This window comes from Puma concolor, chromosome C2 (assembly GCF_028749965.1).
Source record: "Puma concolor isolate L17-30 chromosome C2, mPumCon1.1.hap2, whole genome shotgun sequence".
NCBI classification, from domain to species: domain Eukaryota; kingdom Metazoa; phylum Chordata; class Mammalia; order Carnivora; family Felidae; genus Puma; species Puma concolor.
Genome location: NC_141675.1, coordinates 68,207,266 through 68,225,129, shown reverse-complemented (window position 1 = coordinate 68,225,129; position 17,864 = coordinate 68,207,266). Strand labels below are relative to the sequence as shown.

Below are 17,864 nucleotides of genomic sequence, written 5' to 3'. Positions count from 1 at the left end.
TTTTGTCCCCTGTGACTGGCACCTAAGAGGTACGCAGTAAGTATTTGCTGAATGTTGAATGTTGCCTGTTATATTACTCAAACCCAGATGCTAAACGCTCTATTAGTCACCTAATCTTTCACTATCAAATTAAAATATAAGGAAAAACAAATTAATAATCATAGGGCACTTTATTTAATAAATGATACTCAACTTATTAAGGTAAGGATATTGAAGGAGTTGCAAATTCTTTCAAGAGAATTCTTTCTGGAGGCCATGAAAGTAATTGACAGAATACTGCTGCTTTTAAAATCAATTAGTTTAGGGGCACCTGGGTCGCTCAGTCAGTTAAGCATCCAACTTAGACTCAGGTCATGATCTCAGGGTTTGTGAGTTTGAGCCCCATGTTGGGCTCTGTGCTGACAACTCAGAGCCTGGAGCCGACTTCCAATTCTGTATCTTCCTCTCTCTGGCCCTACCCCCCTCCTGCGCATATGCGTGCACACTCTCTCTCTCTCTCAAAAAAAAAAAAAAAAATTAAGCATTAAAAAACATTTTAAATCAATTAGATTAGCATATTGAAATAATACATAAACCTAAGGATCAACTTTTCCGCAGATCTTTCTAGTTCTGAAAAAAACTGAATTTGCAGCACCCACTGAAGTGAGGTAAATTTTATATGTAAGGTACATATTTTTTAATGTTTATTTATTTTTGAGAGACCAAGAGCGAGAGTGAGAGTGAGAGTGAGAGCGAGCATGAGCCTGGGAGGGGCAGAGAAAGAGGGGGACAGAGGATCCAAAGCAGGCTCGGAGCTGACAGCAGAGAGCCAGATGTGGGGCTCCGCCTAAGGAACCGTGAGTTCCAGCCCTGAGCCGAAGTTGCGTGCTTAAGAGACTGAGCCACCAGGTGCCCCTGATACAGAGTTTAGATATCATTTGTTAAACTATGGCTTGATATTTTACAAAATGAGAATAAGCAATGCTCTTCAGACCCAAGTTAACATGATTTGTCATTATGAATTTAAAGTAAAATATTTACTCCTAGATTCTTTGAGCTGTTAGTTTTAAATTAAAAATGTGATCATATATTATATTTTATTATTTATTCATAATTAACAAGGCATTTTGCTGTTAATATTTGTCATATTAAACAGAAGCCTAGAAGATTACATTCAGACAATATCATAAAAGTTTCAAATCATGATATATAGTTCTGATATTTTAATTTTTCCCATTTAAATGTATTTATTTTATACCATGTAATAACAATAGCTAACAGAGTGCTTTCTTTCTTTCTTTCTTTCTTTCTTTCTTTCTTTCTTTCTTTCTTTCTTTCTTTCTTTCTTTCTTTCTTTCTTTCTTTCTTTTTTTTACAGAGTGCTTTCTAAGTGCACTCTGTGTGCCCTACATGGTTTATATAATTTCTTCCCCACCACAGCCAATGGAGGTACTATACCATTCCCCTTATATGGATGAGAACACTGAGGCTTAGAGAGCTAAAGTGACCAACCCACAGTTGTACAGCCAGTAAGGAAGAATGCTACTCTGGGCTCTCTGAGGAATGGGGTAGTGATAAATGTGTTGATGACAATCTATCTTATGCACACAGTTAATGAGTTGTTGAAAATAAGTTTCTCCATAAAATTGCATTATTTGTTTTTACTTCCAGACACAAAATAATACTTAACAGGAAGAAAATTCCCAAATCCATAAACTGTATTAAAATGAAAACAAATCCTCTGTTCAAAAATATAAACACAGTAGACTCCAATCTCACCAACCTATATTAAATATTAATTGTTTCCTTTGCTTTTCTGCAGCTATGTGGGTTTCACAAAGGACAAAAGAAATAATTGCACAGGGATTACATAAAGCCATACATTCTATTTATAAAACTGACTAGACATTGTCAGCATTCACTACCAATGTCTTTGGTAGTATGATGACATTATAGTTGATATTTATCTTTTAATAAAAATATGAATCACTGTTTACTCCCTGAAGCTAACCTCACTCATGCTAAATTATTTATGTATCCATTTTAATATGTATTTTGCATCTGACAGGACAACTCTCCTTAGGACCCCTTTACTGACCCACCTGTCATTATGATGGGGTAAACAATGTCACCTTTCTAGTGCACAATGAATTACAAAGAAGTTGCAAAGTACACCATCCATCATGCTGGCACTAAGTAGGTTTTTGAAGTAGATCTCAGATATCACAAATGCTGTTTAGACTGTTACCAGAAAGCAAAAATTGGAAGCTTAGACAAAACGGTCATATGATGAATGGACATGACAGCTCTTCAAAGAAAAGGGGCACTCCTCTTCTACAAATAACCTTGTCAACAGCAAAAGTAGTGGGGAGCTTTGCTGGCACTCAGACTAGAATAATTTAACAAGTGGTTAATGGCTCAGCCTGATAGAAATTCATGCAAACCCAGTGTACTCAAAATCAAAAAGTGGGTCAGCAGCAGCAACCTCTCAAGCTTGATTTTAATTAGGGAATGGTCTGAAGAGATACAGAAAATCACCCACATCCTATTAATTAGAATATGTGAGTTTCAATAATACACTTGTCTAAAACATATATATAACATATATGCAAATATTCTATATGCATATAAAAGTCACCTAGAAACTGCTTTGCATTTGAAAATCATAATGCTAATATAGTTTGAGTTTTAAAAAAATCAACATCAATAAATTTATTGATATAAATATTTAAATTATTATGTAGTTAGTATAATGGATTTGAATTATTAATATAATTCTAAAAATAGTTATCATTAGTGTCTTCCTTCATCTAATTTGCATGGTTAATTTCTTCAAATACAAGGTGTTTGTTTTATCCATAATTGCATTTCAGTTCCTCTAACACTACTCCCTTTGATTTAGGCCTTATTTCAAATGTAGAGTATATTTCTACATGATAGCTAAGTTTATTTTTCCCTTTTAATAGCTTCTTTAAATCTTTCTCCATACTTCTTTTTTTAAAATGGTATTTTTTATAGCATTTTATAAATGGTAGATAATCCCAAAGTGACGTACGTCTTCATGGACATTTAGGCAGTTCCACAATTCTATAGTAGACCTTGGTTTCTTTAATATGGAACAAGGGAAATTTAAACATTTATAACTGATAAGATAAATGTGTAGAACTCTCAGAGATGTGGCTACGTGGGAACATAAAAAACTAACCCAGTGGGCCCGGCAGATTATTAGAGGCCCATGCTGAGGAAACAGGGACACAAATTATACTTTCATGCTTTTCCATATCACCTAAGTTATGGAATAATAAATAAATTGAAAAGCAAATTGATGAGGGTGATTCCAAGGACCCACACTAGCTTATGGGGTTTTGTTGTTCTGTGTTTTGGACACTTTTTTTTTTTTTTAAGGCTAGGAGATGAATCAACTGAAATAAAGAGGGAGGTGGAAATGTGAGGGGCTAATGAAGGTTTGAGAGTCTGGGATAAAGTATGTAGGGTAACTTAAGCATCTTGACTTGAGACCAGAACTTCTGAATCAACAAAAGAGTGCTGGCAGGTCTCCCTTTCTTTTCATTGACACAGGGAAGTTTCCATCGTTGCCTACCAGAAATAGTATATATTAATCAAATACAATGACATGAGTCATACACTAGAAATACTGCAGAAATTAATATTATATTAACTTTTAATGAATGATAAGGCTTTCCAAGGTAGTGGTTATATATGTGGTACTTCTGCTAAAAGTCAGAGAATGACATAACAGACCGCAGACAATATGGAACCACCAGTAAATGGACACTCTCCACCCTCCCCAAAAATGAAAAGAAAAAAAAAAAATCAACAATAAGAATGTATCTATACAGTTACTTCAAATTATTTAAATATTTAATATATTAATCAGAGTTAACAAGGTAGATTCTTAAAAATCTGTGCCAGAATCATAGTATTGTTTCATTTGTTTTAAATGAGGCAATCTAAAGATTTATAAAAGAAACAAAATGTGCTTATTAAGCGCATGGTATTTTTACATGGAGACAGAAAATTTGCCTATATAAAGGAGACATAACCAAATATATATTGCATCTAAGTGATATATTGTCCTTACTGTGGGCTAGGCTCTGTCCTCCAAGATTACATATATTAGCTAATTTAATTTTCACAACAACCTTATAAACGTGCAACTATTATTATCTCCATTACAGAGATGAGGGAACTCAGCCCTACACGGTTAAGTCACCGTAAGTACTGTGGGAAATGAGATCTGAAACTAGTCCATGAGGCTCTACAAGCCAAGCACTTGACTGCCATGCCAAAGAACTGGCTAAGCCAGAAAAAGTAAAGCAATAATCCACATCTGGCTCCTTATCTCCTGTGCTCTCCATCAAGAAAGCAGAAGTGCTGTATCTCAAATCTTGGATCTGTGAATAATCACATCGATTTTCCACCTCATTTCTTGTGTGTGTACATGATCTCAAACACAACTGCTTTCATTTCTATTCCTTCTGTCCATATCAATCCATTAACATGTGCCTCTTCAAAAACCAAAGAATAAAATGAACTTGTCCTATACCAGCTAAACAAAATTTGAATGACTCAGTCACACATTCAACACTTTTGAATTAAATTCTTCTAACGTGTTTTCACTTTCGAAATATGACAAGAAGAAGGTCAAGCGATCCAAATCTTCCTTCCCCTTCCCTGGCACCTCTACATTGAGAACACTTAATGGTTACTTTTTTATGTTACATCTTGCCAGTGAGTTCAATTTAGATGAAAGCTGTTGTTTTCTAATTCCGTTTCACTATAAATGACAGAGACAAATGGTCATATTACCTCGAGAGTTCCTTTGGCAGAATAGGCTGCATATGAGTAAAGCAGATCTTGGCTGCTGTGTTTTCTGGCTTCTTCGCTGCAAGGCTGGCCATTAGGATGAAAGCATTGGCCACTGCTGCTCAGAGACACAGAGCTGGCAGAAGGGCCTGGCAGATTAAGCAACACAGAGTAATTTACAAACTGTACATCTTCTAGGCCCAGGGAAGTCCAGTGACTCTTAATCTTCTTTGAAATTTCTGTGTCATCTTCACTTTTATACAGTTGTACCAAATTTCTGAAAGAAATTTAAAAATCACACTCTAAATAAAGGAAAAAAATTATCTCTTGAGTTATGACCATTTAATATATGAACAATTATTAACAGATGTAGGATATGAAAGATGAACTAGACAGGACACTATACAAGAAACTCACAGTCTGGTAAAGGTGATGAGCTTGCAGAGAAATTACACTAAATCAAAGCAGAATGAATTAAGTTCTTAAATTAAGAACAAATAAAGCACTGTGGGAATCCAAAGAAAAAGGTGATTAATGCCAACTAGTTCTTTTATTAGTTCCGATCTTTCTGTGGACATCAACATATAATCCATTTACAACTCAGTTCCAAGACTAGGAGTCATGCTGGTGAAGACAGTTTTGTATTGCAATTAATATGATTCCATATAGAGTTATGTGAATAATATATAGCTATTGCTATTTAAAATGATCTGGAGAGTGTTGGAGTTATTACTGAGGATGCCTGGCTAGCTAAAATGCAACAGGGAGATTTCTGGTGGGCTGAAGTCCCACTTGGGAGGGGCCTGTGTCTCTTGGAATGCAGGAGGCCTGTGTAAACCACCCAGACTGGGGAATGCTCCTGGGCCTGCCCTCCCAGGCCTTTCTGCAGTCCCAGGGGAACTCCATTATCTATACATTGTATACAAAGTTTAGCAAAACAATAGGACACATAGACCTTTGCTGTATATCTCTGATTTGATTATTCTCTTGTGATTGTCATGTACCCTTTGTTTTTGCATGCCTGAAATGTATGCCCTCTGTACACAACAAGTCAACTGAGATTTGTGACTGGTCTGACACTGCAATAAATGAGAATAAGCTTGAGGCTAACGGGGTTCTTCCTCTGTGAGCATTGACTCCCATTCCTTTTCTCTTTCTTAGCAAAGGGTAATCTTTCATGGGTTGGCACAGGGTTTGTTGGTCATTCCAAGCAAGAGAGAACACTTTTGATACAAATTACGTGCCAAATTACCTAATACTGTGAGCGCAATGATATGCAATAAAATTGGTATATCATGCTAAAACCAACCACAGATTATCAAATCAATATGAAATTAATTTTTGCGTGTGCTTGCTGTAGTCTATATATTTATTCCTTATCTATTCTGTAATCCAATGACACTATTTTTCCTTATGACATCTTAAAAGCCAGACAAAATCTGTAAAAATAGACACACACATGCACGTGCAAACACACGTACACACACGTATGAGCAGAACCTAGAACAAAATCAGAAATGGGAAATTTAAAAATAATAATACAATAAAGTTTTGTTTAGGACTGGGATACAAAGGGACCAGTTTATTTTTTGACAAAAATATATCTTCTTATAAGAATTTTATTGCTATCCAAAACATTACTTAAACGGATACTACTTAAGTGGATACTGTTTTATTTTTTCCCATCACATTATTTTTCTCACACATATTTGATTCTTTTAGGACTCTATTTATTCAATAATCCCCAAATGAAAGACATCTGAAAAAGGAATAAAAAATACACACATCAGAAAAAAAATACATATAATATAGAAAAGCATTACTAGAGACAAAAAAGTAGGTGTGCTGACATAGCTAAAAGGCAGCCTATACATGAAGATGAAATAATAAATAATTTCCCAATTGCTTTCTAAGGTTATTTCTATTTTTTCTTTTTTTTTTTTTTTTTATTTTTTTTCAACGTTTTATTTTTTTATTTTTGGGACAGAGAGAGACAGAGCATGAACGGGGGAGGGGCAGAGAGAGAGGGAGACACAGAATCAGAAACAGGCTCCAGGCTCTGAGCCATCAGCCCAGAGCCTGACGCGGGGCTCAAACTCCCGGACCGCGAGATCGTGACCTGGCTGAAGTCGGACGCTTAACCGACTGCGCCACCCAGGCGCCCTTCTATTTTTTCTTAATATGCAGTTTGACCAATTATCAATGCCATGTAAATTTTATGAAAGAGTCGATTAAAAGAATTTCACTTTTTCTTCTGAAAAAGATTGGTGGGCCTTCTGTTTTGTGTGTGTGTGTGTGTGTGTGTGTGTGTGTGTGTGTGTGTGTGTTTCGCCGGGGAGGTTTTTGTATAGTTGGCAAATTAGATTGTATATATTTAAAGTGTACAATATGATTTGATATACATGTATGTTATGAAATTATCACAAATTACCACATCCATCACCTCAATATTTACCTTATGTCTGTATGTGTTGTATGTTGAAATTTTTAAAATTTCTTTTATGTTTATTTATTTTTGAGAGAGAAAGAAAGAAGGAGTGGCAGAGAGAGAGGGAGACAGGATCTGAAGCAGGCTTTGTGCTGATAGCAGAGAGCCCGACGTGGGTCTCAAACTGAGGAACCATAAGATCATGACCTGAGTCGAAGTCAGACACTCAACCCAACCAACTGATCCACCCAGGCACTTCTGTGTGTTGAAATATTTAGGATGTCCTCTCTTAGCAAATTTGAAGTACATAATGCAGTATTAACAATACTCACCATGCTGTACAGTAGGTCCTCAGAAATTATGCATCTTATAACTGAAAGCTTGTATCCCCTTGACCAACACGTCTTCCTTTCCGCCACCCCCAGTGCCCTGGCAGCTATGATTATACTCTTACTATGAGTTTGTTTGTTGGCTTTTTAGATTACATACATAAAAGATATGACTCAGCATCTGCATTTCTCAGTCTCTGTCTTATTGCACTTACCCTCTGTGAGGTATCTCTGTTGTCACAAAGCCATGATCTCATTTTTTATGGTTGAATGATATTCTACTGTACATTGATCCTGCATTTTCTTTATACATTCATCCATACATGAACACTTAGGTTATTTTTGTACTTTGGCTATTGTAAATAATGCTGCAATGAACATGAGTGCAAATATCTCTTCTAGATGCTGATATCATTTCCTTTGGATATATACCCAGAAGTGGATTGCTGGATCATATGGTTTTCTAGTTTTAATTTTTTGAGGAAACTCCATACTGTTTTCCATAATGTCTGTACCAGTTTACATTCTCACCAATAGTGTACAAAGGTTATATTTTCTTCACATCTTCATCAGTATGTTTTTTTGTTTTGTTTTGTTTTGTTTATAACAGACATTCTAATAGATGTATGGTGGTATCTCATTGAGGTTTTGTTTTGTATCCCCTGATGATTAATGATGTTGAGCACCTTCATGTATCTGTTGGTCATTTGTATATATTTTTTGGAAAAATGTCTATTCAGATCCTTTGTCCATTTTTAAATTGGACTGTTTGTGATTTTTTGCTACTGAATTGTATAAATTCCTCATTGTCATTCACTTTATTTTTATTTTTTTTAATGTTTATTTATTTTTGAGAGAGAGAGAGTGCAAGCAGGGGAGGGGCAGAGAAAGAGGGAAACACAGAATCTGAAGCAAGCTCCAGGCTCTGAGCTGTCAGCACAAGGCCGGACACAGGGCTCAAACTCATGAGCTGCAAGATCATTATCTGAGCGGAAGTCGGATGCCTAACGGACTGAGCCACCCAGGCACCCACTGTCATTTACTTCATATCATGCATAGGAAAGGCTGCTGGGGGAGATGGCTCCACCAAGAGTCAGACTGATGTTCAGCCAAGACTGCACTAAGTCCTGTACCCCAAGGTAAGGCAAAAATTAATTACTGGTCAGGATCTGTGATAAAGGTTTTTTACCAGGGGTGGGGATAAATAAAATATGAACCCCTTATCAAATATATGTTGTGTAAATATTTTCTCTCATTCCACAGGCTTTTCTCATTTTGTTGTTTCCTTTGCTTTGCAGAAGCTTTTTAGTTTGATGTAGTCTCACTTGTTTAGTTTTGCTTTGTTGCCTATGCTTTTGTTGTCATATCAAAAAAAAGTTGCTAGGACCGACGTCAAGAAATATTCCCTTTGTTTGTTTTCTTCTGGGAGTATTGCAGTTTCAATTTTATATTTAAGATTTCAATCTGTTTCAAATTAATTTTTGTGAATGGTGAGATATAGGGGTTCAATTTAATTCTTTTGCATCTGAATTCCAGTTTTTCAACACTGTTTATTGAAGAAACTATTCTTTCCCCATTTTCTATCCTGGCTTCTTTGTCAAAAATTAATTGACATATATGTATGGATTTATTTCTGGGGACTCTATCCTGTTGCATTGGTCTATTTTTGGTCATTGGATCTGTTTCATTTGTCAGTTTTTTCAAAGTTTATGTATTTATTTTTGAGAGAGTGCACGTGCACCCACGAGTGGGATAGGGGTGAAGAGAGGGAGAAAGAGGATCCCAGGCAGGCTCAGCACTGTCACTGTGGAGCTGGATACGGGGCTGGAACTCACAAACAGTGAGATCATGACCTGAGCCCAAATCAAGAGTCAGATGCTTTAACAGATGGAGCCAACCAGGTGCCCATTGGTCATTGCTGATAAACAGATCACTTTTTATGATCAGCCTTTAGGCCATACTGTAATATTTTGATTATTATAGATTTAAAATTTTTTCTTTCAACGTTTATTTATTTATTTTTTTGGGGACAGAGAAAGACAGAGCATGAACAGGGGAGGAGCAGAGAGAGAGGGAGACACAGAATCGGAAACAGGCTCCAGGCTCTGAGCCATCAGCCCAGAGCCTGACGCGGGGCTCGAACTCACGGACCACGAGATCGTGACCTCGCTGAAGTCGGACACTTAACCGACTGCGCCACCCAGGCGCCCCTGATTATTATAGATTTAAATCAAGAAATGTGATGTGTCTGGATTTGTTCTTTCTCAAGATAGCTTTGGCTACTCAGGGGCGTTTATGGTTCCATGTAAGTTTTAGGGTTGTTCTTTTTCTGTGGAAAATGCCACTGGAATTTTGATAGGGATTGCAATGAATCTGTAGATTACTTTGGGTAGTATGTTCATTTTAACAATATTAATTCTTCTAATCTAAGAACATGAGATACTCTTCCATTTTATTTGTGTCTTTTTTACATTTTTTTCACCAATGTCTTATAGTTTTCAGTATATATGTCTTTTACTTCCTTGGTTAAGTTTATTCCTAAGTATTTTATTATTTTTAGTGCTATTATAAATAATATTTTTTCTTAATTTTCGTTTCATACTGTGTGTCACTAGTGTGTAGAAATGCAACTGATTTTTTATATTGATTTTGTATCCTGCAACTTTAACTGAATTTATTAGTTCTAATGTTTTTTGTGGAAGCTTTAAGGTTTTCTGTATATATAATCATGTCATGTGTAAACAGAATTTTACTTCTTTCTTTCCAATATAAACAAGTAATGTATATATGTATGCCTAATTGTTCTGACTAGGACTTCCAGTAATGTATTAAAGAAAAGTGGAGAGATTGAGAATCTTTGTCCTTTTCCTAATTTTAAAGTAAAGACTTTTACCTCTTCATTGTTAAGTATGATGTTAGCTGTGAACTTGCCTTTATTATGTTAATGTATTCCTTACATACATAATATAATGAAAGTTTTTATAATGACAGGATGTTGAATTTTGTCCTATTTTTTTTTTTCTGCATCTGTTGAGATGATTATAAGATTTTTATCCTCGGACACCTGTTGGGATGAGCACTGGGTGTTGTATGGAAACCAATTTGACAATAAATTTCATATTTCTTTTCTTTTTTTTTTTTTCTTCAACGTTTTTATTTTATTTTTGGGACAGAGAGAGACAGAGCATGAACGGGGGAGGGGCAGAGAGAGAGGGAGACACTGAATCGGAAACAGGCTCCAGGCTCCGAGCCATCAGCCCAGAGCCTGACGCAGGGCTCGAAGTCACGGACCGCGAGATCGTGACCTGGCTGAAGTCGGACGCTTAACCGACTGCGCCACCCAGGCGCCCCTAAATTTCATATTTCAAAAAAGATTTTTATCCTTCATTCTGTTTAGATGGTGTACCAAATCTATTGATTTGTATATTTTCGGCCATCCTTGAATTTCAAGAGTAAATCCCACTTGATCATGGTGTATGATCCTTTAAATATATTGTTAAATTCTGTTTGCTAGTATTTTGTGTGGGGATTTTTACATCTAGGTTCATCAGGGTATTGGCCTATAATTTTCTTATAGTATTCTTATCTAGCTTTGGTATCTTTTGGCCTGAGATAATGAGTTTCAACTTTTTGGAAGAGTTTGAGAAGGTGTAGCATTAATTCCTCTTTAAATGTTTGAAAGAATTCACCAGTAAAGCCATCTGATCCTGGGGTTTTCTTGGTTTGGATGTTTTGATTATTGATCCAATCTTCTTTCTAGTTATGCATCAGTTCAGATTTTCTATTTTTTCATGATTCAGTCTTGGTTGGTTGTATAGTTCTAGGAATTTACCCATCTCTTTTAGGTTGTGCAATTTGGTGGCATATGATAACTCATAGTAGTCTCTCGTTTCTTTGTATTTCTGTGGTTTCAGTAAATGTCTCTACCTTTATTTCTAATTTTGAGTTCTCTCTTTTGTCTTATTTAGTCTAGCTAGAGGTTTGTCAATTTTATATTTAAAAAGAAAAAGCTCTTAGTTTCATTGATCTTTTTATTGTTTTCCTAGTCTCCATTTCACTTATTTCTGCTCTGATCTTTATTTCCTTCCTTCTGCTAAGCTTGGGATTAGTTGGTTCTTCTTTTCCTAGTTCTTTAGAGTATAAAGTAAGGTTATTCATTTGAATGTCTGTATATAATTGTTATATCCTCTTGATGAATTGAAACCCATCATATAGTGACCTTCTTTGTCTATTTAGACACAGTTTTTGACATGTCTATTTTGTCTAATATAAGATTGCACAGGTCGTCAGTGGCAGATGCCATGGGTGTACACAGTAGTAGTGAGAGCTATTAGGGTCAGGGCAAAGGCTTCTGGGGACTTCCTCTTTCTTTTTCTCCCATGGGAGATATTGTGACCAAGGGTATCTCTCTCAGTGCCTGGTCAGCTTGCAGCACCCTTGCACTGGTGGTGATACTGGTATCTGATGCATAGACACTCACAAAGCAATCACAAAGCCAGGGTCTAGAGTGTAGACACTTATAGAGTGGTAGTGGCTCCCCAGGTCCAGAGCTTTGGCAAGCCCACAGCTGTAGTGACTCCAGTGCCTGAGCTATAGGAATATAGAAAGTGACAGCTATATGCAGGTCTAAATTGTGGGAGCATGTAGAGCAGCTATGGCTCTAGGGTCTAGGGATATACATGGTTGGGTGGTGGTGGCAGCCGTGGTCCTGTGCAATAGTAGCTCCTTTAGGTGGAGGAGGGGCACAGTAGCATATCCCTTCCTTAGGAATCTGCAGCAGTGATAGCTTTTGGTTAACTCAGTGGTGAATGCTGCTGGTGTCCTCTGAGGGTCAGGCCGCTGAAGTCCATACCAACAAACACTACGGGGTTTCTATTATGAAAGCTCTGGAGAGTCTGTGCCGGAGGTCCTCACTGGCAAAGACTGCTTGAGTCCTCCACGGAGTTAGCCACTGGGAACCACAGAGGAAAGGCCTCTACTCTTCTTCGTGGTTCCTAACCACTTCTGGATGTCTCAGCTAAGCCAATCTCAATCCTTTCTATGTAGTTATTCTCCATTTTGCCCCATTGTGTTGCTGTATGTTCTTAATTGGACTCTTGAGCCCTCCCAAAGCTATTTTAATTCTTGGATACCTAATTGTTATTTGTGGGGAGATGACGGTTGGTAAAACCTACTCCCTCATCCAGCTCTCTATCTCTCTATCCTGTTCTTTTGTTGCTTTATCTGACTTCTGTATCCCCATCCTCTTTCTTTACTGCTACTGTAGTTTTCTCTGCACTACTTGGAGTAGGGAAGGTAAACTAATTGAATTGAAAGTTAACTCAGTTTGAGGATTCAGTTATTTATAAAGATGCATCAATAATGTTCTTTTGTAATATATATATAGAAATGCAGAACACATATTTTATTTATGCACATTTGGCTGTATATTAGTCAACATTAACAGAAAAACAAAAGTGAAATTTCAATAGTCTTTTTTGTTGTTGTTGTCCTTCTGCTCAGTTAATTGATGAGCATGAATCTATCCATGAGTATGTAAAATGTTTAATCTGCCATTTGTTTTGTTGGTCTCAATTCCAAAGCGCTTTACAGTATAAGCAACTCAAAAAACGTTAAATTTTTCAAGATGTATATATTATACAAGATGGCCTTGAAAAGCAAATCAAATACTTCTTTAGGGACACAACTAAAGAATTGGTAATTTGTCCCAGTGCAGGAGAATTTCTATTTATTATTCAGTACTAAGCTAAAATTTATGAAGAGAGAATATCTGCATGCTCTACTTCACTCTGAATTGAAGGGATATATACTTTTTGTATTATAATTTCATTTTTTATACTATGAAAAATGGAATATATAAAGAACATATATATAAAGTATAAAGAATAATGAAGGAACAACCCAGATTATGAGGTAACATCTCTGATATTATTGAAGCCCCTTTGGTACTCTTTATTTATTGGTATCTCCCCAAAAAATCTGATTTTTTTTTTCTTTTTTTGCATCTCATTGCCTTTTTTTGTATAAATAATATATATGTATATATATGTATGACGTTAACAATTAACCCTTTATTTTTTGAATATTTGCTTTTATATAGTTGGTATTTCATATATATATAGATATAGATATAGATATAGATATAGATATAGATGTATATATCCATTTTCCACAGATTTAGTGAGATATAATTTGTATAAAACATTGTATAAGTTAAGGTGTACAACACGTTAATTTGATACACATGTTTTTGCAAAACGATTACCACCATAGTGTTTGCTAACACCTCCACACATCACATAACCATTGCAACTTACAGCATGGTGATTATAGTTAAAATATATATTCTTTTGTGTTTTTTTATCACTTACTATTAGGTTTCTGAGATTCCTCCTGATTTATCAATTTCCTAAGATAAGTATTTTAAAATTGTTCCTGGTTTTCCATTATTATAAATACAAGAAAGTTATTATAATACAAGGAAGAAAGGAAGACAATAAATCATTAGGTAAACTATTTTCTTTTTCAAAGGAGAAAGCAAATATACGAAATTAGAAAATAACCACAGGCACAGAAGAAACTTAAAATAAAAACAAAAAAAAAATACAAACAAAAACAAACAAAAACTATGAGAACATCTACACAGCTCAGTGTAAATAAACTTTCCATGAACACCTGGATGACAGAATTCTTCCTTTGACCCCCAGCTCCTCTCTCTGCCCTCTCCGTCCTGCATGCCTTGAAGGTTGACCTTTATGAACCTCTGTCAAGTCTTCTGGTTTATAGTCAGTTTTAGGTACAGCCAATGAGACATGAGAGGGCATGAGAAGAGACTTTGCCCCCCACCAGGTCTCTTCTTTCACCAAAGGCACAGTAAAAAAAAAAAAGTTTCTCTAGGCAAGGAAGGCATTTACAGGTATATCTTTAGTAAGAAGCACTAAAATGCCTTTACAAGGGTTTTAATTATTAAAAGTTCTGTTTCCTCCATGCCTCACCAGCACTTGATGTTGTCTTTTACTTTATTTCATTTTATAATTTTGCCAATGTGGTGGGTGTAAAATTGTACATCATTGTTTGTTTAACTCAAAAGTACCATTACTGGGTTGCAGAGTATGCTATGTAGTTTTACAAAGCTCTTTATACCACTGCCATTATTTAAGAGATCCTATCTTCAGCGGATCTAATTCTTGCTAACCAATGAGCATAAAATTGTATCCCATTGAAGTTTTTATTTACATTTCCAAAATTACTCTTGAGGATATTTTCATGTATTATTTAGCTATCTTTGTTCCCTTTTCTTTGTTGTGACTGTGTACTTGGCCCATATTTATGGAAGTTTTTCTATATTTTGGATAATCCCTTTTAGGTCATAGATGACATGTTCTACTAGGTTTTGGCTTCTCTTTAATTTTTAATGTCTTATCTTATGATGAATAGAAGTTCATAATTTCAATGTACATAATTTTAATATAATGCAGTGGTTTGCACATTTTTTCTTTTTTTTTTTTTTAATTTTTTTTTTTTTCAACATTTATTTATTTTTGGGACAGAGAGAGACAGAGCATGAACGGGGGAGGGGCAGAGAGAGAGGGAGACACAGAATCGGAAACAGGCTCCAGGCTCCGAGCCATCAGCCCAGAGCCTGACGCGGGGCTCGAACTCACGGACCGCGAGATCGTGACCTGGCTGAAGTCGGACGCTTAACCGACTGCGCCACCCAGGCGCCCCATGCACATTTTTTCTTCTTAAACCTAAGGTAATAAAATTATTCTCATTTTTTTCCCCTAAATTTTTAAGGAATTTGTTTTTCAACATTTCAATGTTTACTTGGAGTGTGTTTGTGTGTGTTGGGGGTGGGGCTTGAAGTGGGAATTCAGTATCACTTTCCATATAAATAACCATTCTTGTATCCTTTGTGATCATGTTCACCATCGTGCAATGACACTTCTGTCGTTTATGAATTTCCATATGTGTGTGGGTCTGTCTGGGTTCCCCAATCAGTTTCATCAGTCCTTTTGATCCATCTCCATTACAACATGCTATTTTAATTATTTTTACTTCCTAATACATGTTAATATTTGGAATGGCACGTCCTCCTACTTCCTCAAGAACATCTTCATTATTTTTTCTCTTCCACATTAATAATGTAACGAGCTTATCAATTTCCTTATCAAGATTGTATCTGGAATTACACTGAGATTAAAAAGATCTATTTGAGGAGAAATGTCATCCTTATATGAGCACTGGGTGTTGTATGGAAACCAATTTGACAATAAATTTCATTAAAAAATAAACAAATAAAAATAAAGAAAGAAAAAGAAGAAAGAAAGAAAGAAAGAAAGAAAGAAAGAAAGAAAGAAAGAAAGAAAGAATGTCATCCTTATAATAACATAAAAATAAATTCTTAATATTTCCCATATCAGTCAATGCTAACATAAAAATGTTTTAAAATGAAAGTATTTTTCTGCTTATTGCTGATACAGAATACTGTTCTGTTCTTCTATCAAATAATCCTGCTAAACTTCCTTATTAATTATAATGTTTTCCTTCTTTGAGTTTTCTACATAAAAAAATGTGATAAGCAAATAATGAAGGTATTGTTTCTTCCTTTCTAGTCACTTATAGATGTTATTCCTTTTTTAATTATTATTACTATGCATTTTTATTATACTATTACCTCCAGAAAATATTTAATAAAAATTTAATAAGGTGTGATAGCGGTCATCTGTTTCATATTCCAAATATCAGGTTAAAGATATTCCTCCCATCCTTATTTTGATAAAAGTTGTTTTATGAATCAGTATTAAATTTTATCATCAAATCTGATGCATTTATTAAGACCATCATATCATATCCTTTCCTTTAATATGATGGATTACATTAATCAATTTTTTAGCATTCAAACTTGCATTCCTAAGTAACTCACTTAGTAGAATACATTATCATTTCTGGCTTTTATGCAATTTATTTTGCCAACATTTTATTTACAATTTTCATGTCTGTTTTTATAAGTAAAGTTGGTAGATAGTGTTCCTTTCAGACATCATTTCTATTGGATTTTGGTTTGAAGTTATACAAACCTCATAAAATGAGATAGAGATCTCATTTCTTCTTGATCTGGTCTCTGGGAGAACTTGAACATGATTATAATTTTTGAAAGGTACAAATTATTCTTAAACTAAACATTGTCTATACTTGATGTTCTTATTATGAGAGAACTGTGAACTGCTGATTCAATGTCTTTAATGCTGTAAGAATTTTATGCTTTCTTCTTTGAATCAGGGCTCTTCCATTCATCCCTGTGCCACAGCACTCTTTCCTAAGTTTTGGTCCTGTTAGGGATTTCTCTTACTATTCTATCAGCTCAGGATAGTGATGCTTTAAAGGAGGTTTATTATAATGTATACAGAATCTATCTGTTTTTCAGAGTATATATTTTAAAAACTGCCCAACACAGAAATGCACTAGCTTGAGTACCCACCTTCCATGTAAACATAATTTCTTTGTAAGTACTGATGGCTATTCCCACAACATCCAAGGGAATGAAAAACTAGTTAAGAATTATGATTCATGTTCCTGTTTTTTTCCACAGACTTATAATATGGATAACTTATTCAAAATTGATTGTGTATATATCACTTTGCACATTACCCTACCTGATGAAAATTATTCAAATCTCGTATATTATGATGGCTGATTGAATTTAAGGGAAAACGAAATTCCCTATATAGTAACCGAAAGAGTGCCATTATATCAATATGTATATAAAAGAAAAAGTATCCTGAAAAATGTTAATGAAGTGTTTGTATACACATGATTATAAAATTATTGGTCTTTTAAAAAATGACAGAGGGAACAAAAATTTTTAATAAATATTAGCTTACAATAAAAAATAACAGTAAGTTAATAAATACTTGTTCAAATTAAATTTTCCTAAGATTATTTTTTTAATTCTATTGCCTTTGCAATTGTATTTTAAATTTGTCAAATTGTTTATAATGCTCTTGTCCCCCCCACCCTGCCTAAAAAAAGACTTAAAGAGGCTATGTGAGTTCCAAGTTCTGAAATTATGTAACCTTTAATCTAAATTATTTTATTTTTTATTTAGGTTTTAATTTTTTTAAAGTTTATTTATTGTTGCGAGAGAGAGAGAGAGAGAGAGAGAACATGAGCAGGGGAGGGGCAGAGAGAGAGGGAGAGAGAGGATCCTAAGCAGGCTCCTTACTGACAGCACACAGCCCAACGTGGGTCTCAAACTCACGAACCATAAGATCATGACCTGAGCCAAAATCAAAAGTCAG

At 35.2% G+C, this 17,864-nt stretch overlaps 1 protein-coding gene across 8 annotated transcripts in view; it reads right to left on the bottom strand.

Moving 5' to 3' along the window:
* Positions 1-17,864, bottom strand: part of NAALADL2 (N-acetylated alpha-linked acidic dipeptidase like 2) — a 1,363,282-nt gene that overhangs the window by 561,230 nt on the left and 784,188 nt on the right. For all 8 annotated transcript variants that reach the window (XM_086674748.1, XM_086674747.1, XM_086674749.1 and 5 more), the window contains one exon: positions 4,810-5,083. In XM_086674748.1, coding sequence (XP_086530874.1) covers positions 4,810-5,083 — 274 coding nt within the window. The remainder of the gene's footprint in view (positions 1-4,809; positions 5,084-17,864) is intronic.